The 27,511-nt window shown below is 43.0% G+C and overlaps 1 protein-coding gene across 1 annotated transcript in view; it reads left to right on the top strand.

Moving 5' to 3' along the window:
- Nucleotides 1-27,511, top strand: part of si:dkey-215k6.1 (transmembrane protein 132B) — a 247,211-nt gene that overhangs the window by 43,992 nt on the left and 175,708 nt on the right. The window contains 2 exon segments of the mRNA XM_056420146.1: nucleotides 25,268-25,686; nucleotides 26,277-26,848. Coding sequence (XP_056276121.1) covers nucleotides 25,268-25,686; nucleotides 26,277-26,848 — 991 coding nt within the window.

Here is a 27,511-nt window from a genome sequence, read left to right as displayed (position 1 = left end):
ACACTTAATACACATAACTCACATTTCTGAAGCTAATAAGCAGTAAGTCTGGGTATGAATCACAGCGGGGAGAATTTAGGCCACACAGGTCTATTAAAGTCTCCGTGTGTCTGCTGCAGTGCTCTGGTTTTGGAGGTTAAAGCATAACTCTTCCAATTACCTCTTCTCCGAAGGTGTGGAGTAAAACTTTTTTTTTTGATTGTCAGTGACTTTCCAGTTGCTCTACATCTAAACTCTTTCCCTCACCCTCACCATATGTTCAGCTGGACACATGAGAATATATGATATACTGTGGGAGCCAATCGGTGCACGGCTCGGTGTCCTCTGCTGCTGAATGTCTATAGATTTGTGTGTGTGTGTGTGTCCTGCCAGCCCGAGCCTATGAGGTCACTGGCAAGGCTAAGAATTCTTTTTCACACACACACACACACACACACACACACACACACACACACACACACACACACACACACACACACACACACACACACACACACACACACACATACACAACCAGATTTTATTACAGTTTTCTTGCCTTTTGTGTGGACGCAACCATGTTTTTTCGAGGTTAAAATTTAGAGGACAGCCAATATCAACTCTCCAGGAAGCCGACCACTGATCCAATGATGGAACGGGAGGTGACACTATTTTTTTTTTGTACACAACTTTTGTTGTATGATGACGGAACATTTTAAAGCTTTCCCGGGGCTCCGACAACCAAGATGAAACAATAAATTGTCTCATTACCATCAGATAACACGGATATGTCCACGTCTGTAGCCTCTGAACATCATCCTTCATACATGTAAACAACTTGTATTCGTCCTTGCAGCACAACATCTACTTTAATAGTGAATATAAATTCATTTGTTACTCACTCACACACACTTACACCACACGTGGTTTAGTTCTTTCAATCTTAAATCAGTGAGTTTTCAGTTCAGGTGAAGAACAGGAGAGAGGACGGAGACAACCGATCCAGTCTCTTTATCCCGCTCTCTACAAAAGGGAAATAAATTGCTGTTGAATCATTTAGCAGAAACAACTGTGAACCTTCCTTTTCTGTGTCTCTCGTCTCTCAGATCCTTACTGTTAATAATTAAACGCTCTCTGTGTGTGTGTAGAGGAGAGTATACAGTATATCTGTCTCTGTGAGTTTGAGCTCACTCACTGTCACTGATCCAAAGACGAATAGATATTGAAATACTGATTTGCAGTGCATTTGAAGTTAGTTAGAATTATTTAGATTCATCAACATATATAAACGTTCCTTTCTTTAAGCCGAATGGATTATCTCATGTTTCTCCTCTCACAAGGTCACGCCTCCTGACTGCAGCTCCTTAAAACACACACACACACACACACACACATGAGAGTGGAAGCTATAACTCTGAGTAACTCAGTATTGTGGTTGTATTATATTTACATAATTAGGATGACTTAATGCCTTAATGTCTTGAACCAGTTGTATCACTTTATGCTCTCGCACAAACACACACACACACACACAGGCTTTTATTTTCTGCTTGCTTATCTCCTATAACCTTAATTAACAGTCACTGGTTTCCTGTATCTGAGTCCTCAGGGATGTTATCCAATCAGAAATGATGTTGCTTCCTCGTAATATTTGATGACAACACAAACTGTACATATAGGCTACTGTGTGTGTGTGTGTGTTTGTGGGAATATGTTTGTGTGCTCAGATCTTTACATTAGTGCGTCCATACTGTACATCTACCTGTCCTTAAGTGTGCGGCTTAGTGCGTATAGGTGTGATTGTGTGTGTTGTTGAGACGCTATCTGATCGTGCATTGGTATTTGTGTGTGTGTGTGTGTGTGTGTGTGTGAGACCTTTTTCTATGTGCGCGAGCATGCGCGAAAGGAAAGGTAGGATTACCAGCTTGTTCTTGTGAGATAGGGTAGGATTACCAGGAGAGAGAAATGGGGGGGAGGGAGGGAGGGGGGAGAGCGAAGGCAGGAGCTGAGATAGAGAAACAAAGAGGTTGATGGTGTGACACTGTAGTGAGAAGAAGTAACGTTTAAAAGGAGAGGGGGGGGGGGCAGTTTGAGATTAGAGGCGAGGAGAGAGGGACTAAGGTCGAGGTGCATGCAGTGTGTGGCCATTTCAGATATCGGGATGCCGCACGATAAAACAAAATCGTTAAAAAGTTCTGCGCTGATGACCACTTGAGAAAAGAAATTGCACCGAAAGTCTGATAAAAAAGTGAGAAAGAGTTCCTTTTGTTTATTTTTAGGCCGATATGATCTAAAGGCGTGTGGTTCCCTTGTTTAATGAACTCCAGTGAGCAAACACAGCTGTTTCTCTGTATTTGATCATCAGTGATTACAGAAAGTTTATATCGCACTTTCCGAGTCTCTTTTGGGCCCACTTTAATGAGTTTGTGCCACAACAAAAATGTTGGAGTGTAACGTTGCTCCCTCGCTCGCTCCTCCCTCGTGGAAGAAAAACGGGGGGAGAGGAAGTGGTGCGTGTACACCGAACCCTGGGCGTCCACTAAACAGCGGGGCGCACATTAAACAAGTGAAGCTCGGTTTGCTTAAAAAAGCCCAGTGTTGTACCAAGTGAACGCTAATGTTCACAGTTTGAAGAAAAAGGCTGACTCATCACTTTTATCCTGACCAACTGGAAGAAAGAATATTCTTAGACCACCAACTTAAACTCTTCTCTTGAATCCCTTCCCAAAAGTCAAATAATATATACCTCAACACGTGCATTCAGAATAATGGCCCGATAGAGACTGACCCCCCCTTGAACATCATATCTTCTGTTGTGTGGACATATCTCTTAAAGTATCGGAGGAGACAGGAGGGAGAGATCTAAAGCCGGGGTGTGTTGACAGTCGTCTGTCTGAATGCTGCAAAAGGTTAATCTTGTTGTCCAGATATATTAAATGGATAGAAGCTCTGCTCTGGGAAGAAATATGGATAACAAAACGACATGTGACATATATCTACCACTCTGCCTGTCTGTCTTCTTCTCTTTGCAAGCGCCACATATTTCCCATCGCTTTGTACAGTCTCCTCTCTAGTTGAATAGGCTCATTGGAAAGTGTCTTTTTTTTCCCGGCTGATTTTATTTGCGATGTTCCTAACGTGTGCTTAGAGCTGGCAGATTTGCGATTGTGGAGTTTCTGTGCGGTTCTCCTCTGGCCCAGATCAAGACGTTGCAGAAATGCTGAATTTTAATGGTGTGCGGTGCTTAGGGTCCAGAAACGATCCCCAACGTCAAGCATCTCGTCTAAAGTGAAAAATCCAAGTAAAAACCTAACATATTATAAAGCCCTCCGAGGCAAATTTGTGATTTTGGGCTATACAAAATAACTGAAATTGAATTAAAAGTGAACCTGTGCTAAACATAAAATTGCAATGGCTTGGAAATCTGTTCAGAGGCCGAGCAAACACAATTGGATAGAGGGACTGCTACAGTGCCTCGCCCTAGCGAAACTTACATATGTAGTGAAAGGAAAATATAACACCTTTGTAAATATTTGGAGATCATTTATGGAGTTTCTGGAGGGAGACAATTTTGTTGTAACTCTGTAACCCCCACACATCTTTTTATTTAATTTAATTGTTTTGTTTCCTCTTTCTTTTCTCATTGTTCACATCTGGGAATGTGGGGGGTATATTATGTATCTTTACCTGCATGTAATATATATGTCACCCTCTACTGTTATTTACATTTTTGTTACTGCTGAAAAACAGTCAATAATGCCCAACAACTAAATATGCCACTGAGATCTCTATTTTATATTTCCAAGTGCCTTTATGTACTTTTGATGTGGGGGAAAAAACCCCAAATAAAAACATTTGTCAAAATCTTTTAAAAAATGTAACCTGTGCAGTTATCAGGTGAATTGGTGGGACCAGAACTTAGATAAATAATACGTGTGCTGCAGCATGAGAGAATACGTTGACTTATTGTAGTTGATATGAAAGACTATAAAAGAGAAAAACCCAACCCCAAAACTTTCCATGTTGAAATTCCTCATTACTCCAATTTACATCAGCGATCTATCATCCATCGTCGACGGCGTCGGAGCGGTGGAGTCCCGTTTCCAGCAGACAGTTACAGTTTGGGCTTATTTGCATCGCTCAAGGCCACCTTGATGGGGAAAGTTTGTCAGAGTGGCATTTAGGTGTTTAGCATTTTCCAATTACACCACGTTGCCCTTCACTTATTCAAACTCCCCGGTCATGAAGTTTACAGGCATACTCCCCCCCAAAAATTCAGGTGTGAATTTTGGTTGGGAAACAAGAACAGCGTACGACATTATTGAAGTAAGATGACGGGGAAGGGGGGCAGGGGAGGCCTTTGGGTTATTAATGTTTGTTTATATTTCGCTGCGAACTGGTATCTGTCGGAGTGAAATGAATGTAGAGTGAGGTAATAAAGGTGGAGGCGGCTGGTTTCCTGAGCATTATGTTAATCAGACATCACTTATACATTCATCTCACTGCCACTGTCTGCTGAATGTCACACACACACACACACACACACACACACACACACACACACACACACACACACACACACACACGGAGATGCATACAAATATAACATTAAAGAACATAACCACATGTATCTCTCTACTGTACATCAATCTATTTGTTTATTGCTGTTTATCCTTTATTTATTCATCCAGTGCTAACATTTTTTTTTGGGAATATCACTCCATTGAACCAATAAGTGCTCCAGTTACTGAAATAGTATCACAAAGCCTAGTGGTTGCTGAACCAATTCGTACAGAGACCATTGATTTAATCCCCCCCCCTCCCACACACACACACACACACACACAGCTAACATTAAACATAATACCCAAACAGCTGTTACTTGCACGTGACATCCTCACATCTGCAGGTGAGACACAGGAGTGACGAGGGGGAGTGGACCCTGTCTCTGTCGCACGCCGGCAAAGGTGAGATCTTAGAGAAGAGCAACGTGTGAGTGGAGCGTGTGCTTTGTGTACGTCTGCACGTGCATCTGCGGAGCCGCGTCTCTCTTGTTTCAGTGGCACGTTGGCCTTTTTTTTTTTACAGATAGTCTTCCGATTTTCGCGGCAGTTTTTTTTCGACGCGTGTGAAGCAGCGTCAGAAATACCCAAGGGCAAAGGGCAAAACTGCCCTGAGAAATATAATTTTGCCCCTGATATCACGAGCTGGGGGACAAAAAATGCCCTCATAATTTCATCTAATAATTATGATAATTTAATAGCCTTTTGTTGTTGTTCTTTGTTGTGTGTGTCCTATCTGTTTTGCCTGTACTGTACACGCAAAAAAAATCAATAAATATAATTTTTAATTCCAAAAAAGAAATAAATAAGTTATGATTGTTAATAGTTGTTTAAAAAATGTAATAAAAATAAATAACGACAAAGAAATAAGAATAACATTGAATATGATTATGTTTTCTGTTTGAGAAAAATATCTAAGTAAACATTTTGAAATTGTAAACTACTGCCTAATAGTCTTATTATTGCCATTTGTATGACAATTGCTCATATACTGTAAGCCTAAATAAGCATATTTATTATTTTTTAAAAGTACCCCCAATTTCTTTTAAAATGCTACTGGATTTCAGTCACTGGGGGCAAAAATTGCCCCCTAAGATGTACATTTCCTAACCTGATGTGAAGGTTCATTCTGCATTTCTCTGTTCGTCTGTTTGAAAAAAGTCAAAGAACATGGCGATACCCATAACCGATAAGGCCATCTAAATCACAAATAATTAATTAAGATTTTAACCAGTCTCTGATTTGTCAGTCGTTCACATAAACGTCAAAGTTATAATGTGATAATGTGCAACACCTCTTTTTTTCTCATCACATTTAAATGTTCCAGTGTCAAACCAATTTTTTCCACTTCAGACACTTCTTTCTGACACTGACTTCCTTTACCCTTCATCACACTGAACACGTTTTTTTTGGGGCACTGAAACTTCCGTAAGGTTACACCACAAAGTGAAGTGTTGCTTCGTCGGAGCGTTCTCATTAATCACATCGTTTGTCGACGACTCCTTAATGATCTGAACCGCGTTGAGGTCAAAGGATGTTGTCGCAGCGCAGTAAACACACCGCGTTGCCTCGCTGCTGCTGCAAGGAAGCAACCCGGTGTTTGTTTGTTTGCTTCGTGTGTGGGACTGTCCGTGCATGGTAAATGTGTTTGTGTGCGGGTGTGTGTGTGCGTGTGTGTGCTGACTACAGTAAAGTACAAGTGGCACCCCATCCTTCACACTGACCCCCATCCACCCCCCGCACACACACACACACACACACACACACACACACACACACGCACACCTCTGCGTAAGCACCAACTGTCCCTATAATGAAGTTTAATGACTGTGATGCTTGGCCAACACTAGGAGGAGGAAGGAAGGGAGGGGGGGGGGGTAAGGGGTGGAAGAAGGTAAAACCACATCCGTTGCACGAGACTCAAGAAACAACGAGGTTTACAAGCCGCTCTCGCTCTCCGCCTACACTTACACACACTAGTGGACGTCGGCTTGCGGGAAGCCACGCGTTGAAGTCGACGTCGATGAGATCGGCTGAAGGATCAGTTATCTATCAGTTTCTTTCAGCACATATTTAATTAATTTACCCTATTAAAAATGTTCTTTTACCTCGCGTGCATCTGATCTTACAGAGTTTATACTCGTGCATCTCATCCCATGTGATCGTTTCGAACTGGAACCAACGATCTGAGCAACGGGCTCAAGAGTCCCTCCCCTCTAGGCTCAACGCTGCACAGTCAGCAGTTCAGAAACCAAAGTGCACCAACAACAATATGTTTAGTGAGCTCAATTACTGAAAGATGAGCCGCACAATGGGGAGCCTGCTGTTTCCTGCATGGTGGACACTGGAGAGGAGGAGGAGGAGAAGGAGGAGGAGGAGGAGGAGGGAAGGGAGGTGGAAGACTCCCTTTGTAGCAGCATCAAGCCACCATTCAGTGATTCTAATGAAATGAGCCTTAATTAGCAGGTTAATCACCTGGGTTGTAATCTAGTTCATCTGAGAGTAACATATAATCATCATTTATTTTATATAGCGCTTCTCAAGGCACCCAAAGTCGCTTTACAGAGTCCAGAGTCCAGTAGTCATACACACACACAGTCATCCCGGTGGTGGTAAGCTACATCAGTAGCCACAGCTGCCCCGATATAGCTGAGATCACACTCAAAGGTTTATAGTCGGTTTAATAAAAAGCCTTGTGTTAAGCAGGTAATCTGACTTTGAGAGTTTGCTTTGGAAAAATGGAATCGAGCATCGAGGGTGAGAGAGAAAAACAAGATTTAAACGGCAAAAGTGCAAATCTGTGCGTGGATGAAAACAAAGAGAACTGACTTTGCTCGTGACGAACACATTTGAGTCCGAAATGCCACCGGCAACAAGCTGTAGTCGAGTGGCTGTGAGAAGAAAAAAAACACGGAAAGTATTGAAATTGGCTCCAGGCTCTGTTATTTCTTCGGCAGGGAGAGCAAAGACCCTCATCTAGTATCAGCCGGTGTCGGGCGACAGAGGTCAGCATCTGTATTCCGCTCCATGATGTCCTGGATTTATGCGTGGTGTGACTTTCTTTTAACAGTGTGAAGAAGTCGATCGGTCCAGATGATTTACGTGTGACGACGGGGAGCAGCGATGAAGATGATGATGATAATGGATGAATTAGTCAATCGAGAGGCTGTTAACTAACGGGCGACCTCGCAAATGAGAGTATTTCTGCTTTTTATTTCCTATCTTGAAGTATGCAAAATTCACAAAAAGGCGCACGTGAAATAATTTCTTCTTGCTAAAGAAAGATTGTGGGGAACCAAAAAAATAATTCACATTCGGGTGGGGTTGGCGCTGCTCGATTTGATCAGGATGTGTCGGCGTGCCATCGCCTGGGCGACAGGGACAATTACAGAGCGTCCTGAGTTGGAGCGAAACACTGTAGTTTTAATCATTAATAATTATGACAATGTTTGACCTTTTAGAACGAGGCCGGGTGGAGCTCTGATTCCCACTGTGGGTGTGGACAGCTCCTCTTTATGCCGCCTCCTGCTCTCATCAGCATCTTTTGTTTCTCCCTTTGTTTTCTTATGTTTGGATGCAGCGAATGCTCCATGTCTTGCGAAGCATCGAGTCGGAAACATATACAATTAATAAATGAATAAAGACAACTTAACAATCAACACCATTTGACACTTTTACATCATGCGGCTATCTTCTTTCATTCCTCTCTTCTTGCCGGCATCTGTGTCTATTTTACATCCTTCTGAAACGGTGATCTCTTGCATCTTTGCCTACAGAGCCCAGTCTTCAACCAGCATCGCACACACACACACACACAGACACACACACACACACACACACACACACTCACACACACCTTCAAGTGAGGTTTGGCTGGCGGCCAAAGTCCCGAGTCGACTGTGCAGTCTTATTTACGAGCACATCTCGCCAGCCTTCGGTGGGTGTCGTCTCCCGACCCCCACCGAGGCTGATTAACATCGTAAAGGTGCTGCAATAGGATTAAAACGTGTACATTAATTGAACGCGTGTGTCACATTTGTGTGTTCCACCTAATATTTCATCCAATTCCACGCTCGCAAGCTGCGTTTTCTTTGTATTCACTGAATCAAAAACTCTCACGCCGAGAGAGAAATGACTTCTCCGGGCCGAGTTTAGAAAAATCACTGAATGAGACACAATGAACGAAACAGAAAACTTCATGAACACCACGGGAGCATTCATCTGCTCCTCCGATCAGAAACGAGTCGAGTGGTTGCTACAGCTCAAAGCAGTTGTTCATTTGTGAAACTTGACAGTTGTTGTTGTTGTGGCATTATTTTCATGAGCAAATTAAGAAATGTGATCGCAGTGAGGATGAATGAGACCTTGATTCTCGTATTCTTATGTGAGGCATTGAATAAGCTCAAAACCTTCAAAATTATATCCACATGTAAATAACAGTTCTGTTGTGTGTTGATGGATGTATTTAATTCCAGTGCCGACAGCTTCTGGTTTCAGTTTATTTCGGCATTTGAGAAACATTTCAAGTTGACAACTTAAACTTGTGAGTTTGCTGGCGAACAGCAACGTTATAGGGATACTTTGGTCTTTTTAAACCTATTTTCTCATGTTTTTTGGGGTCTGAATGACAAATGGGGACAACCGTCTTTGAAATGGCAGCCGACACACTCGGGGCAATTCCTCACCGTCAATGGAGGTTGACTAAAAGTGCTTTTCCCCCCATCCCAAAAAAACAGGCTGATTGTTATTATAAGTGACAACATTATACGAAGGACCCTACAGAGGAAAATTGTTTCTCTTGAACCTTCAACTTGATCGGTCTGTCATCGTGACGTGTGACTTGTTGCTGGAGGATAGCGGTGGAGACGTGAGTTGAGGAGAGGAGTGCCGGTGTTGTCGTGGTCTGGAACTTTGGCACTGAGGGAATAGACGTGGCCCACAAAGCGTATGTAATCTGATCTATTCAATCCTGCTATCGGCCACTTTCACGTGTGCTCCTAAATTACAGACGAGTCTGATTTTTTTTTCGTGCAACAGTTTTTGAACAGTTTTGTGCGACTTCATAAACATCTTTCACATTTCTGTGATGACGGGAGTAACTCGGGGAACAGAAACACAGAAGTGGATTAAGTCGGACGAGGAGGGACAGGGGTCGTCTTCTGGCCTCCCTGCCTACTTCTGTGAGCGGCTGACATCTTTGTTATTGTTCTTTCGTGCATGCAGGTCAGTTCAGGACGCGACCGTGTTCACGCCGGGATCTGATGTGAGTGAAAAGACAAAACATCCAAGCAAAATAAAATCCAGATTGAGCTCCATGGCTTGCAGTGTGAACGTAGCCGAAGAGCCAAAAGATGTTTAATGCCGTGGCCACACAGCTGACGTCGACCATGTGTGTTATTGGGATTTTCAGAACAACGCCTCAAACGGTTACGTTGAGGTCCGTCTAGCTGCGGCCGTCTGCACATATCGTAATAGTACAATTTAAAGAAATATAAGTGTTCTCCCCATTCGGGTCCAGGTGGAAAAGTACCCAAGATATCCTTTAAGTAAACTACCAAATACACACAACCAATATCATTACCACACGTATGATAGCTTACTCTTGTAAGATGCGACGTATTCCGGTTTTGTTGTACATTAAAGACGTTCAAACGGGCCAATCACAGGCCTCGCTCCCACGCTCAGTCTCTCACCGTCGACCCTGTAATAACTCATGACCTTCTCTGAAGTCACCGCACTGCTCTAATTACTCTCCTTCCCGTACAAACGTGCTGTCTGGTATTTAAATGTTCGACCTCGGAATTTAAATCTGATGTTAATTTTCATGGGTTTTCTGCTTAATGGGATTATTATGAGAGAATGCCGCGATCGGAGGGATGGAGTGATGAAGACGAGACGGAGGGGAAGAGAAGGGGCCGGAGAGAGTGGATGATCTAAGGTTGAGAGATTAATAGCGAGTCAAATGATGACAGTGAGGACAGATTATGCCCAATTTGTATTGTCTGTAATTCTCAAATGGTTGATGACTTCCGGTTTTATCTAATACTGAAGGAAAGTTGTATCTCCAGTCCGGTTGAATACATTTGTTGTTCATGTAAGCACAAGAAGGTCTGTAGTTAAAAAGCAAATACAAAAAATATTACTTAAACTTAAGTGAATCATGACAATCACAATATCCTTATTTATTGGTTTGATTGGTGCCCTTAATTTACAAACTGATATCTTAAATTATTAATTTCCCCTTTATAAAGTGTTGAAATTATAATTATGAAAGTGACCTTTACCAGATTTCATTTAAATATGACACTCACAACTTGTCACCTTCACACTTACACACATTTATGCTGTCATTCACTCAGCTAATTATACCTGTGATCTGCCATTTTCACTTTTACACATAGACTGTGATCACACACACACACACGCACACTGGCGAGAAGAAGCACATCATGTGATCAACAGATGATCAACACGAGCGGGCTAATCTGAAATGTTCGTTCACACCTCCGCATAAAGAAGTGGCTCATCGACGCCGCTGTGTGTTTGATGGATGACCTGAGGGGCGGCGACGAGGAAGACTGACGTGTGCACATGCAACCGTGTGTGAGTGTGTTATTGTGCGTCATCTGTCACGGATTGAAAGGTGTAAAGTGTGTATATTTTATTGGTCATCACCTCTTTGAATGTTTATTTCCAGGTTAAGGTTAATGATGTTCAAAGGTTGAGTGTAACGAATGGAAGCCTGTGTGTGTGTGTGTGTGTTTTGACATTCACTAACAGCTTCCCAAAATGTCAAAGTTGAACAAGGGTACAATTAGCACTAATGATGTTCACCCAAAAGTCGAGATTCTGTCAATAAGAAACAGTTTGAGGTTTAAAATGTGTTTGAGTGTGTGTGTGTGTGTGTGTGTGTGTGTGTGGCGTGCTCATTTGGACGAGTGGGCGTGTTTGGGAATGCGGATATAAAAATACCTGCACTTGTCAGACTTAATTAAGTTTGTGCTCACGTGGCCTCTGTAGCGATCGATGGCAGTAAGACGGAGAATGACTGATAAACACGGAGTGAGACACCGAAGACAGCGGAGGGAAGTGAGACGGAGGGAGGTGAGACGGAGGGAAGTGGGACAGAGGGTAGTGAGAAGGGAGACTAGTGGGATGGATGGGAAGTGGGATGGAGGGAAGTTGGATGGAGGGAATTGGGATGGAAGGAAAGGGGATGGAGGGAAGTGGGACAGAGGGAAGTGGGACTGAGGGAGAGTTGTGCCAAGCGGAAGACTGATTAAAACGTCCCAGATAAATAAACAGAACCTAAAGATGGCAGCCGAACTGAGAAAGAGGCAGATACCGAACGGGGAGAGACAGAGGAAGTGGTGCCTGTCCATTGTTGTGATAATCCTCCTCTTCCTCTTATTAGTTCATCAGTCAGAATAATGAAGTGTTGAACATTGATCAGATTAGTTTCACCAGATTAGAGACGTAAACAGATTAGACGAGGATTACAGGGGCATGCTGTGTACAATGGGACGCTGTGAACACATTCCATTGAGATGAATTGTCTCTTCATCATCATCAGCTCCTCTAATCTGCCATAATAAAAACCTCCAAATCTAATGCAGTTATAAATAATATGACGAAAATACTCTATTCTGATCAGTCGCCAGGAGAACAAACGTTTGAATTGTACGTTTATGCAAAACCATGGGATGCGTTTAATGTCGACGTTTCATTTTACTTTCATAGTGCGCTAAACACGCAACGATCGAAACAATCAGAGGTGGAGGCAAGAAAATGTGTCACAAGTCATGGTTTGGATTATTGAAGTTGTAAAGGGAGAGAAAACAATGCAACTACCGTAACCCCCCAATTTCGTTTGGGGTCAATTTGACCCCATTCAATGTTTAACGTCTCTATAAAAATTATAGCCATCATTCTTTTTGCTTCATATTTCATGACTGTTACTAATTTATTGGGGACAACTTGGGTAAACATAAAATTAACATAATGATATGTTTTCAATGTCCTGTACACAACTTCTACGCATCGGTGTTCTTTGGGGTCAATTTGACCCCAGGCTGTTTTTCACTGTGTAAAACAGATAAGAAATATCAACTTTTTTATTAATTCAAAAGGCTATTTAGGTAGTAAACAAACATAAAGTACCTGACACATAAACTTGGGAAACAATATTAATTCTAATCATTTTCTGTAGGTTTTAATTGCTGGGGTCAAATTGACCCAGAGGGTAAAATATGTTAGTAGATTTGAAGGTAACAGGAGGGTTAACATTTCTTTTCTTACTTAACGTTGCATAATAAGCATTAACTCAATGCTTTTTTATTATTATTTAGTTTGAGTAAGCAATAAAGCGATAAAGAAATGCACATGTCTGTATGCAGAATGTACAACAGATCAAATCAAATAGCTCTCCTCCGTCTAAAACAAATTAATTGCAGGATGCTGCTGGAACATCTTTTGTTATGAAATAGCTTCAACCACGTCAACACAATTATTATTCAACCTTTGCCAACCCCCCCCCCCCCCCCCCCCCGCTCCTTCAGGCTGTTATTGTAAAGTTCTCTTTTATCCAGAGGAGAAATCAATGGGCTGCGATTAGATTGTCGATGCTGAACGCTTCCCCTGTAACAGGAAGTGACATCATTGATGTATTTACTTTAAAGGTAATCTGTGTAACTTCATTAAGTTTAGCTCCAAACCGCATTGTTCGTCCTCAAGGCCAAACAAAAACACGGAATATATATTTAAATATATATATATATATACATATATACTAGGGCTGTGAAACGATTAACATTTTTAATCGGATTAATCACAGGTTTTTGTGGATTAATCATGATTAATCACATATTACCGATATTCTCGGTATATTTTGTGAGAACATAGAGATTTATGACAAAAGACGGATATATACATTTATACATTCTTCTATACAATGGTGCTGCAACTCAGCAGTTATTTAGCAGTTTTCTTCCATATGGAACATTAATACATCTTCATCCTAAACAGAATGTTTAACCCTCCTGTTACCTTTCGGGTCAATTTGACCCCATTCAATGTTTAATGTCGGTGTTCTTTGGGGTCAATTTGACCCCAGGCTGTTTTTCACTGTGTCAAACATATCAGAAATATCAACTTTTTATTTATTTAAAGGGCTATTTAGGTAGTCAACAAACAAACATAAAGTACCTCACACTTAAACTTGGGAAGCAATATTAATTCTAATAATTTTCTGGAGGTTTTAATTGCTGGGGTCAAATTGACCCCGAGGGTAAAATATGTTCGTAAATGTAAAGGTAACAGGAGGGTTAAACAGAGCAAATTTCTCTTGGTAGTGAACCATTAACTCCACCATGATACAATCTAAAGGTGGACAGATTGACAAGTGACTTTTTTTTGCTCGGTCCCGATGCGCGCACGGAGCTCTGTGGCGAGCGAGACGGAGATCGATAAGTGTTAACGCAACGCGAAGAGACAGAGATGACATGCTGCTGTGGAGATACGATCAACAACAGACGTTTAGTTTAATAAAAGAACAAAGACGTGCTATAGAGAACATGTCAGGCGGCGGGCCAATCTTTTAATGTCATGCGATCTACCGACACTACGCCGCGATCGACTGGCAGGTCGCGATCGACGTGTTGAGACCCTGATCTACAGGAAGTAAAAGTCGTAACAAGGTTTCCGGAGGTGAACCTGCGGAAGGATCATTACCGATGAACAGACCGTCTGCATGAGAGCGGACATAGTTCAGATTGAAGTGGTGTATTGGAAGCTCATTTTGCAAGTGACTTTTTTTTCGTCCCGACGACCAACAACAGACGGATTGGAAGCTCATTCTGCGCATGCGTTAAATGCGTTAAAAAAAAAACTAGTTAAACCTGTAATTGAATTAACTGAGTTAACGCGTTATTTTTCACAGCACTAACATATATATATACATATATATACATATATATATACATATGTCTATTTATATATATATATATTTATATATATATATATATATATATGCGTTGACTTTTATGGTTCCAAGAATACCTAAACACTTTGAAATCGCTCCTGCTCTCATTTTTCTTCTTCTTCGTCTACTTTGTCTTCTTCTTCATCTTCGGTTACTTTTTCTTCTTCTTCGTCTTTGTCTACTTCTTCTTCTTCATCTTCGTTTACTTTTTCTTCTTCTTTGTCTTCTTCTTCTTCTTCTCAAGATTCAAGATTCAAGATGTTTTATTTGTCACATACACACACAGGGTGTGCAGTGAAATGAAAGTGGCAATGCTCAGCAGGAATGTGCAAGGGCAACAAGTACACACTATTTACAAATAAAAAACAACACAATATTTACAGTAAGTGTGTGTGTGTGTGTGTGTGTGTGTGCCTAAGAGGGGCAGTTGTGTGGGTCTATGTGGGGGTCCTGGTTAGGTCGGAGTTCACAATCCTGATGGCCTGAGGAAAGAAACTCCGTCTCAGTCTCTCTGTTCTTGCAGCGTGACTACGGAGGCGCCTGCCTGACCGCAGCAGCTGAAACAGTCTGTTGTTGGGGTGGTGAGGATCCTTCATGATCCTGCCGGCTCTGGTTCTGCACCTCCTGGTGTACAAGTCCTGCAGGGTGGGGAGTGTAGTTCCAATAGTGCGCTCAGCCGAACGCACTACTCTCTGCAGAGCCTTCCTTCTTCTTCTTATTCTTCTTCCTTTACTTCTTTGACTTCTTCTTCTTCTGACAGATGCGACTTTTAACATCCACCAACTTTTCTGTATTGATTACTCCGAGATGCTCGTGAAGATATTGCTCCACAGGACCACTGGTGATCAGAAGCTCCTCAGGGTCACCTTCAAAGCTCATGTAGATGACGGATATACTGTGTGTGTATGTCTGTCCGCCCAATGTGCCTGAAGTGTATTCACTTATAATTACTATCCTTATGGAATTACTGCTGTCACTGTGAGTGTAGCATCCCATAATGAATATTCATGACTGTGTTGGAGGAGTAGAAGTCCTTGGACATGTTTTATACTGAAGGCAAATGCATATAAATGCGACCCTTGAATGCAAATCTGCATTATCTGTTCCTCAAACCGTTATTTCAGCTCTCTTCTCGTCCTTTATTTTCTTTTTTTATTGTATATTTGTGCTTCAGAGTTGTAGAGAATAAAACTTTCGCTGTTAACTGACATTTTTTCTTCTTCTTCTCCCCAATGACTCTTTCTTGTTGAGTCATTCATTGCTCCTTTCCTTCCTCTCCCTCTCTGGGACATCTTCCATCAATGTGTGTGTGTGTGTGTGTGTGTCTGCCTCGGCCTCAGCCTCACCACTCCTTTTAACCACAAAGGTCAGACATGCAGTGTTGTTTATGTACCTGCATGGACACACACACACTCGTTTATGTACCTGCATGGACACACACACACATTCGTCATTACGTCACTTCATGTATATAAAAGGATGTTTACGGGTTATGTATCCCTTGTGTCTTCTCCCTCCTTTTTGTTGTCTGCTTGTGTCTCCTCTTTTCTTTCCTCAGCTCTTCTCTACACTTATCTCTATTATCTCTTGTCCTCTTTTTTTCGTTGCGTCTCTCCTCACTTATCTTCCCTTACCGCCCTCCTCTCCATCCTTGTTCTCACTTCCATTGCTCATCTCTTGTCTGTCCTCCTCCTGTCATTCTGGTCATCCTTCACTTTCCCCATCCTTCACTTTCCTCTGTCAAACTTTTCTTTTCTTCTCCCCTCTTTGACCATTTATTACCCTTAAAGAAACTCATCGTATCCCTATTTTACACCATCTCCTCTCATCTCATCTCCTCTCCTCTCCTTTCCTCTTCTCCTCCTCTACTTTCCTTTCCTCTCCTCTCCTCCTCTCATCTCCTCACCTTTCCTCTCCCTCTCATCTACTTTCCTTTCCTTTCCTCTCCTCCTCTACTTTCCTTTCCTTTCGTCTCCTTTCCTCTCCTCTATTCTCTTCCTTTCCTCTCCCTCTCCTCTCCTATATAAGATTTTCCTGGTCGGCCACACAGAGGCTTTTCTTCACAGCTCTGTTTTAATTATAATAATTTCTACTTTGTTTATCTCTCTTATTGAGTTAATATTCTGCAGGTTATAATGTTAACTGGGTAACTTCAGCACCACCAAAATGATGATTAGACTTTACAAATAAACAAATAGAGAAAACACTATTGTGCTTCATCACCGAGACACTTATCGATATCACCAGATAACGTGGTGAATTACAAACTAATAACATTTTTTTAGAAACCCAATTCTGTATTTCTTAATCTATTCTATAATATCCATGCGCTCAAACACAACATGGCTTTGAATGGTGTGCCTTTCCTCCCAGCAGCTGCTTGTCACCGTGCAGCGCGAAACGCTGCTTTAAAATCGAAATGCTTCTACAGACTCAAAATTCAATCAGCGTACCAGCGGTCCACCTTTTGGAACACGACTCTTCTTTTGGGAATCGCAGCTTTGGGGGTGTTTGATGCGTTCATGTTCCACCTGAAATAAAAAAAGAAGCTGAGATTATTACATAAAACCACAGCGATACAATTGCAAGTGCGGCACACAGACCAGTGGAACAACACATTTCTCCATCATTTTGATCTGTGTGGCTCCACTCCCTTTCTGAGAGTTCCTTCCTTCCTTTCTTTCCTTTCTTTACCTCGATCTCTGTCTATGTCATTGGTATGATGACCATGTGAAATTGCTCTTTACACTTCCCAAAAGAAACACACACCCGCAGAAACACTCTCGGAGAGACCGAGTGCAATGAACCCACCCACCCACCCACTCACACACACACACACACACACACACACACCCACCCACCCACACACACACACACACACACACACACACACACACACACACGACATGAGTCACAGTGTCAACATCCACATCCACAATTGCCCGATTCCTCCATCCCACCATCTTTTCTATCCTGCTCCTTCCGTCAGTCCACCTCAGTTTCTTCCTCATACTTCTCAAGGAGACATTGGAATGCAGACTGAGGGAAAGTGATGAGGGTACTGAAGATATAAGCCATTCCGTATCCGCTGTAAATTAAATAAACACTTTCATAAATAGTCTGAAAATAAATCACGACTGAGTTTCTTGTTCTTAGTTGGAGACAAATAATGAATGAATACAAACAAAATGAAACATGCGTGCCAAGCGTGGAGGAGAACAATCTTTTGTGACATAACTTACGGAGCAATATTTTCCTAAACCTATAACAAAGTAGTTTGATAGATAGATAGATATATACTTTATGAATCCCCAAGGGGAAATTTGTCGTCACAGTAGCAGCACCAATAAACTAAACACACGAGAATAAAATATAAAATATAAAATAAAATATATATGTATATATATATACAACAGATATGCATACACAATACAATACTAATAATGACTGGAGTGTAAAATTTAATTAAATATAAAAATATTAAATATAGGCAGAGTGTGCAAAATGCAAAGTGTGTGTATGTGTGTAGTGTAAATAAATGAAATGTGTGAAGTGCAGATCAACATAGTGTAAATATTAAGTTATTATTGCAGTTATTGCACTATGGTCTGGCAGGAGGTGATCTGTTATAGAGCCTCATAGCCGTCGGCAGGAATGTTCTCCTGTATCTGTCCTTGTGGCAGCGGAGCGTGAGGAGACGTCTGGAGAAAGTACTCCTCTGTCCCTGTAGGAGGTGGTGGAGAGGGTGGTCCGGGTTGTCCAATATGGACACAAGTTTCTTCAACGTCCTCCTCTCCACCACCTGTTCCAGGTGCTCCAGCTGGCAGCCGATGATGGAGCCAGCCTTCCTAACCAGTTTGTTGAGACGGCTGGTGTCACGGCCCGATGCTGCTCCCCAGCAGACAATGGCAAAGTGCAGCACACTGGCCACAACCGACTGGTAGAATAACTCCAGCATCTTGCTGCACACGTTGAAGGATCGAAGCTTTCTCAGGAAAAAGAGTCGACTCATCCCCTTCTTGTACACAGCGTTGATGTTGGCCTTCCAGTTCAGTCGGCTGTCGATGGAGACGCCCAGGTACTTGTACTCCTCCACCATGTCCACGTCCACTCCCAGGACACTCAGAGGTGGAGGAGCTGTCGCCTTCCTCCTGAAGTCCACCACCATCTCTCTGGTTTGGCCACGTTCAGCCGAAGGTGATTCTCATCGGCCCACTTTACAAAGTCACTCACCACTGTCCTGTACTCCTCCTCCCGTCCATCCCTAATACACCCGACCACTGCAGAGTCATCAGAGTACTTCTGCAGATGGCATGACTCCGTGTTGTACTGGAAGTCACTGGTGTACAGGGTGAAGAGGAAGGGAGACAGAACAGTTCCTGTGGGCTCAACATCACTGACCACCGTTCCAGACAGCACACGCCCCATTCTGACAAACTGTGGTCTGCCTGTGAGGTAGTCAGTGATCCAGGAGATGGTGGACGCGTCCACACCGACCACCCGCAGCTTCTCACTCAGTAGCAGTGGTTGGATGGTGTTAAATGCACTGGAGAAGTCAAAGAAAGTGACTCTCACAGAGACACCGGTTCCATCCAGGTGCGACTGAGCTCGTTGCAGCAGGTAGATGATGGCGTCGTCCACTCCCACATGAGGCTGGTAAGCAAATTGCAGAGGGTCCAGCGATGATTTCACCTGTGGCCGGAGGTGGGCCAAGACCAGCCTCTCCAGCACCTTCATCACATGATATACATTTCTATTAGTTTTGTGTCACTTTCATAACTTACAGGTGCAGTTTGGCCGATCTGAGTGATGACGCCCATCCAATCGCCCCTTAACATTCCACGAACATCACCATTTCTGAATCGTAGAAACAGACGTGATGTTTACCTTTCTCTCCTTGACTCTCTCATGTCTTCAAAAAAAGTGTGAGAATGATGGAGGCGGGCGTGATTTATGAGAAATGATTAGTTATGACATGCGTCCCTGTCTTTCCATTACATTACTTCTATGGAAAGGTGTAATGGGAAAAAACAGGAAGGCAAACAGAGGAGAGGGAAGCAAATATGGGAGAGGTGTAGGGGGCGGAATTGAGAAAAAGAGGCAGACGGATAAAAAGAGAGAGGGGGATATTGGGTCCAAGCGTGTGTGTGTGTGTGTGTGGGGGGGGGGGGGGGGGTGAGAGAGAGAGAGGGGTGGTGGTCAGACCATATCTGGGGAAATGTGACTCCACTGACCCAATGACAGGGACATCAATCACACAAGTGGTGTGTGTTTGTGTGTGTGTGTGTGTAGGAGTATTGGGGCTTATTCTACCAGGGGTACACACACACACACTGCATCAACAGGGGAGGACAGCTGTCACATGACACGTGCTGTAATCAGTGTTTCAGGTGGAGAAAAGAATACACCTTTTCTTTCCCCACACCCCTGCACCACTAACTGGCATCCATCTTTTTATGTGAAACTTTTTGTGGAAACAAGCAAGCTTTTAGGAGATTGGCGCAGTTGTCAAATTATCCAAAATCTTATAATATACATGCCCCACGTGGTTGAGTTCAAAGCAACGTGAGTTTTAATTGGTGTCTCAAAACGGGCCCGTTTGGAGAGACCGTAATCAAATCAGGGAATGCACTTCTAACACAAGGATGTTTTTACTTCAGCTAAATGAAGTTCCAATAGTTCCATATCTTTTAAATGCTGCACTCCCATTTTGTAACGCGTACTTTAATTTCTAAATTCGTAGTTTCTAAGCTCGAGCCCAGATGACATCACAGTGACATCACCAGAGCCACAGAAGACAATACATGAATGAAGCCTGATGGAAGTTCAGTCAGGAGGTGTTTTCATGTGGCACCACTTCCCCACAAATACGACTCCATGACAATAGACTCCCCGCAATTCTACCTTTTTATCGTGCATTATGTAATATAGCGCTCCCTCAGACAAGTAAAGGGACGTTCGTGTTGTTAATATTTAACAAATGTACACCATTAAGGAGAGATAGAGAGACAGGCCTAGAGGAAGAGATAGAGAGACCACCAAAATACACTCACGCTGGTGATGAATGTTCTGGCTCTGAAATAGAAACCTCATCCCTCTCTCATCCTCCTTCACCCTGTTACCTCTCCTCCTCAACACTGTCTCCTTCCTTTCTTCCACATGTCACGCCATCCTTGTCCATACATCTTCCCGTATCCATTTGTATCTCTCTCACTCCCCCATCCCTCTCTCTCTCTCTCTCTAGATAGTGTGCCATCTGTGTGATCAATGGAGTTAATTCTTTTCAGGAAATTCTCCCATGATGGATTTCTCTTTGCCTTGCTGTGTCTGCTCTGTGTTCTTCTTCTTCTTCTTCTTCTTCTTCTTCTTCTTCTTCTTCTTCTTCTTCTTCTTCTTCTTCTTCTTTTTTACCAGGTGGTGGATGGGGTGGTGGGGTAATTTACTTCTGCTGTGGATACAAGCTTTGAATGAAGCAAAAGCAAACTGATGTTTTGATGCCCAAACAGTCGTTGTCGTTCACGGAAGCGGGAAGAGCAGTTGTGGGAATATTTGTGCGCGTTCGGAATAGCTTTGCGGCGCAGTGAATTCATAAAGAATAGGCTATTTGTTCAAGTGTGCAAAAACAACCTCGGCAAGACAAATAGTGGGACTGGCAATGAGGAGCAAACAGATGGAGGGGAGCAGCGAGTGGAGGGAAAAAGAGTAGTTTATACACGGCTCTCGTATAATAAAAGGAACATTGGTAGTAAACAGTAAATCTAAAATATATAACACTGCGGAGCATTTTGACACCTTCTGCTTTGGCAATGAATGTTTACCTTGAAACAAACCAATGCAGCTTTTGGCTGAATGTGAAAATGAAAGTGAACACAAAAGAGGCTCAATGGAGCTATGGAATATATGTGTGTGTGTGTGTGTGTGGGAAGGTGTTTACATTGAAGTTCATGTTTGTGTTTTATCGGTGCAACAATTTGCAGACGTAAAGTATAGCCCTGATTATGTGTGTGTGTGTGTGTGTGTCTGTTGGTGTGCATGTCAGTAATTAAATAATACTGAGTCAATATATAACCAGCTCAATATGAAGCTGAACTGATACCACGATCACATCGCTGTCTTTCCTCCTTTCTCTTTCTTCCTGTCCTACATGCTCCAATGTGTTCTTATTATTGGCTGTGTGTGTGTGTGTGTGTGAGAGAGAATGTGTGTGTGTGTGTGTGAGAGAGAGAATCTGCGTGTGTGTGTGTGTACAATATGGGCATTTTGTGGGGGAAGACGAATCACAGATGGGCCTTGTCAAATCTCTGTACATCTGGCTTTATTCCTTGACAATTTTACATAATACACAAACACACGCACATACACACATACATACGTACATACATGAAGGTATATATATTTAGCAGTTAATGCACTTTTGCTTAAGCATGCATGCTTAGAGAGGGACCTGTTCTCAATAATCCACACACACACACACACACACTGGCACTTAGTCACATGTTCTCACACACACACACACACACACACACACACACACAGATACACGCGTACAGACACTGAAACATTGTGCAGCAGGACACAGCGGGTGTGGACTCCGGTTGTGGTTGGTGGTTGCCAAAGTAATGATGCCAGGTAATCTGGGCCATGCCAAGTTTAATGGTAGCCAATCGGCTGCCCGTGTTGGGATGCCAGATTTCAAAGGACCAACCCGACTTGTAGTATAGCGCCGCCTGTTGAGTTGAGATGGCATTGTGTGTTTTTATTATTTAACTTCACGATAACGCTGTACGGACCGATGCACTATTTTGACTCTGGCAAAGGCGATCAAAGATGAAAGAACATATTCCATATGTGTGTGTGTTTGTTTGTGTATTTGCCTGTATGTATGTGTGTGTTTGTGTGTGTGTGCTTGCCTGTGTGTGTGTGTGTTTGCCTGTGTGTGTGTGTGTTTGCCTGTGTGTGTGTGTGCCAGCTGTTCGAGGCTCCTGTCCATTGGGACATATGCTTCATGAGACTCCCGTGGACACAAACACACACACACACACACACACACCCATACACACATGCTTTTCACCTCAAGAACGGCCACAATAATGGGGACATTGTAAAAGAAGATAAACTAAATCTCACTGAGGCTCATGTGCTGATATGTTTTGACCACATGACCAAACCAGGTGATCACACTTCTACATTTGAAAACGTTGCTCCGGCTACGTTTCCAGCAGCCTTTCTGAGACTCTGGACCACTGAATATGGATCAGCTCCGAAACATAAAGCGTCTGCGACCTCGCGGGCTATAAATGTGAAAAATGGCAACTTCTAATCCTATAAAAATATTTTATAACCATTTATTGGATGTTCTATTTCATCAAATGGAGCCAGTGAGGCTGTATATATTTTACAGCACTACTAATATGAATAAAATGTGTCTTCTCGTGAAAATGTCTTCACCTCGTACATGAACACACACACACACACACACACATACACACACACACATACACACACACACAATGTTCTTTATGATCCCACATTATTCTACAGACACTTCTATATTCTATGTTCTTCTTCTTAGTTGTTGTTCCTTACACGTACAACATGTTGGTGAAAGAGGACATATTCATATATTCAAAACGTTTAATAGTACGAGGGTGTCAGTCAGAACAGTATTTACAATCTGACTTTTTACCCGTCTTCTCCTGTTTCTTTTGTCTCACTCCATTCAGTCTCTCATTTTCCTCCGTCTCACTATTCTTTACTTTATGCTATCGCTTCTTTATGTTTCTCTTCCCATGTCCCATCCCATCTTTCTGTTTGACTCTCTCCTTATTCCTTTCTTCCTCCCTCCATACTTCTCCTGACGTGCCCACGCACCCGAACACAAGCCGCCTGCTCGTTCATGTTGCTCTGAGGTATCATTTTATTTCCTTGCTATTATTTTTAAGTCGCCTCAGTGTGACTCGCCCCAGACAGCGCGACGCTGTCCCACCCTCATTATATTTTCACACTCCGCTACCATAGGACACATGGAAACACACACATATGCACACACACACACACACACACACAATTCTGTGTGTGTCCGCTTGTGCCAGCACTAGTTCCTTAGTGTGTTAAAAGGAAAATCCTATTTTTCTCTTATAAAAACACTTTAAAAAAAAAGTTTTCTGTGGCCGCAGACATTTAATGTATTCATGTTATATATATATATATATATATATATATATATATATATATATGTATATACCACTGCTTCTCCTTTTCTCCCCCTTCCTCTCCCTTTCTCTTCCTCTCCCTCTCTTTCTCTCTCCCTTTCCCTCTCCCTCCCTCTCTCCCTTTCCCTCTCCCTTTCCCTCTCCTTCCCTCTGCCTCTCTCTTCCTCTTCCTTTCTCTCTCCCTCCCCCTCTCTCTCTCTCCCTCTTCCTCTCACTTTTATCTGTTGCTCTAAATATCTTCTAGTGACGCCGGCGGGTGCAGTCAGTTGGTTCCCAGACCAGAGGAATAAAATTTGTAAATTATAAAACCCCCAAAGGCTTGACTTCAAATCTCAAGTAATATTCTGTAACACTAAATATAAACAACTGAATAATCAACAATATAAAAAACACCATCATCTGATTCATAATGATCTCAATCCTGATTGAAGCACAGACGTAAATGACTTTTTCTAACCGAGTCTCGTCCACTTTAATTAAGACAGCGAGAGAAGCACCGATTAAAAACAGAGACAGAAATCTCCAACGTGAAATAAACATCGGCATCAAATAGTGTGTTAATGTTGTGTCTTGCCACTCATTAAAAAGGGGCCTTAAGTGCATACAATTTAATTATGAGAAACTATTTATGCTAACGTAACTTCCAAACCCTGGCCGTAAAACAACCACGCTCTTCCAGAAATGTACTGAACCGCCATATAATTAATCGTGGCTTCGCTAACATCAAATATTTTATAATAAGTGATCAGTTTGGTGGTTCAGTGCAGGCACAATATAACGCTGACAAGCCAAACGGCAGATGAATAACAAACACTCAGTGATGGAGGACAACGCGCGGGGATCAGAACGTCCAATCACAGCACAGTCACCGTAACCACGTCCTCTTTGGAAATGAGACACTGCTCCACAGCCGGTAATCCCCGGCCCTAAACTCCCCCATCTATGTGAAATATATCTGATAAATACACCGGGAAATGAATACAAGCTGAATGTAAAAATATGGAAATAAACTGCAGAGCAATGTGTCATTTTGTATATATGCTGGTGTAAGGCCGATCCGAGGGGGGATTTAAAAAATAAGGGAAAAAAAGAGAAGTGATGCATTAATGTAGAGCCCTGTGAGATGCTGAGTACATCAACTGAGAGCGGATGTGTTGGTACTTATTGCTCCTTGTCCAGAAACACAATGCACTGTGACGTGTGTGTCGCAATGCATGTATGACCTTGTGTGATGGAGCTGACGGATGTCTCTGTGTTTATATATCAGTGTGTGTGTCTGTTTGTGTTTGAGCTGATTTTGATGTTTTGCATTTCAGTTTGAAATGACACATCTTTTCATTAGGTATCTGTTTTATATTAAAGGTATATGTTTGTTGTTGATGATGAACATTAATTTAGTCTTCTTCCTCTCTTTTTCTCCTCCCTTCCCCTCTTCTGTCTCTGTCATCTTTCTCTTTTTTTCCCCTGCTCGCCTCTCTTTTTTGCCTCCTCCTCCTCCTCCTCCTCCTCTTCCTCCTCCTCCTCCTCCTCCTCAGTGTCTGACAGCCGAGCAGGAGCTGCAGGATCCGGACCAGGGGGCGGGCCGGACTCCTACCAGCCCCGGTTCTCCTCCTCCGTCCCCACCTACCTCCCCGTGCAATGCCAGCTCAGCGGTGCAGACTCCGCCTTCTTCCTGCGGGAATCCAATCAGGACGTCATGCGAAACGGCAGCCTGTCGTCGCGGACCGAGCCCTTCTTCCTCCACCAACTCGAAGCCGCCGTCGCCGCCCCGCACTCCCTGCCCAGCGTCAACTGCAGCTACGGGAACCTGAGCGTTGAGCAGCCAATCCCAGTGGAGCTGCTTCAGGGCCCTCCACCACACCTGCTGCTGTCAACCAACCAGGTGACTCTGAACTGGAAGGTCAAAGGTCAAGTGGTGGTGCCCAAAGTTGGTTCGACACGGCCCTGGATACAGGTACAGGCACTTCAATGTTTCACTTTGAATATTCGTTGATGTAACGCATACATCTTCTCACGCAATTAAATAAAGGTTTAAGCCTCACGTAAACTTAATGCCAATCCCATATCTGAAGGTAACCAATAATAAGATTTCATCTATAAATGTAGCATATTCATGTAATCTTTATATAATCGATATTGACTTCTTGAAGCGTATTCTTTGGCAGTGACTAAAAAGACTAATTATTAAAACTCAAAGACTATAAAGCGCTCTGAAGGGTCGGGTGATATTCGCCCCTCTGTGTTTGTCACGATGAGCGACATCCTTTACATCAAGCAGCCATTTGATTCTTTGTTGGTGTAAATAAACTGTGCACAAATATTTCAGCACCAAACAAAAGAGGACGAAAATGTTTTTAATGAATTTGAGGGAACGGTTTCCGTTTGATTTCCAGATAATTTTTTTCTGTGTTTGTGTTAAAAAGATGATTAATAATTTCAGCTGTCAATCACAGTGTGAGAAAGATTTTTTTTATTTATATCTTGACATATCTTATTGGCTATCTGTAATTCATCCATTTTGCCATTCTCCTTATTTGCCCCCAGGTGCTGTTTTATCTGGCCGGGCGTCGTTGGGACGAGCCTGACCCGCCTCCTCAAGCCCTCCTCCCGTGCGTCAGAGCCGTGGCCGTCCGTGACACCAGTGAAGCGGCACCCTCGGCGGGCTGCCGACTCATGGGACCATCTGGCATCTGCGTGGTCCGTCTGGAGATTCCCCCAGCTTGGTTTACACCACCGCAAGCGAGAAAAAGACCTCCCGAAGTGACTCTGCCATCACTGGATGTGTATTACTCGATCATACCGGCGGAAGGGAACGGTCGAGAGTGTCCCTCCATCGTCGATGAGCCATGGAGAGGACAGAGCGTGAACGTCGGCCCTCTCGGAGGCCTGGGCCCCGGCGGACATTGGAGCCCCCTAGTGGACGGGGGTCTTCAAGACATGCTGAAAGCCGGTTCTGTGGTGATGAACACGGGCGCCGCGTCTGCCAAAGGGGAAAAATTGAGACTGGATGAAAACGTGGAGGTTCTGGTGCCTCCCAGCCCGGTGCGGCTCGGCAGGACGGTGGCGTTCGGCGTCTACATGAAGACGGGTTCAGACACGGAACAGTTCACGTTGAGGTGGGAACTCAAATACCTTTGAATAATGTGTCTGGCTTCGATTTTGATTTTGGCAATCTGTTTTCTTTTGGACTCGTTTCACTTTCCTTCGGTTTCTCTCTCTTTTCGTCTTGTTTTCCCTTTCATCTTATTTCCTTTCCTCCTCATCTGCTGTCTCATCTCTCGCCGCCGCCTCCCGAGGTTGACGGCTGTCACCTTTGTGTACTCAGCCTCTTTCAGGAGCCAGCAATGCAAATAACAACCTCATGAATATTCATGGTTGATCCAAGGAGGGGAGGAAAACACAGAGAATGTGAAGCGTGAGAGAGGAATGAAAGAAGGCAGATCTCAAACTGAATGGTGGCACCTAAAATGCCTCTAAGGTGTCCTTTAAGAGGTCACCGACATGCTTTCCCACGTAATCGGTGATGTGTGTTTTTAATGCGCTTTTATCTCAAGAATAGAAATTATTTTCGGTTCGCTGGCTGAAGATGAGTTTTCGACCCCTGATCTAAGCTAAGCATGGATCTCTGCATCCCATCTCGCCATTTCACTGACTTCTGGGATTTCTGTCTGACAAATAACAGATTTATCATTTTTCACTGATTATTATTCTGTTCGGAAAACATCCCGGCACACGACACCTTGGCTGGAGATAGCATTACTATAACAATATACTCCTAT

The sequence above is a fragment of the Pseudoliparis swirei genome, chromosome 7, assembly GCF_029220125.1.
Source record: "Pseudoliparis swirei isolate HS2019 ecotype Mariana Trench chromosome 7, NWPU_hadal_v1, whole genome shotgun sequence".
NCBI lineage: Eukaryota > Metazoa > Chordata > Actinopteri > Perciformes > Liparidae > Pseudoliparis > Pseudoliparis swirei.
The sequence above is the reverse complement of the archived record's forward strand: the minus strand, read 5'-3'. Positions and strand labels throughout refer to the sequence as shown.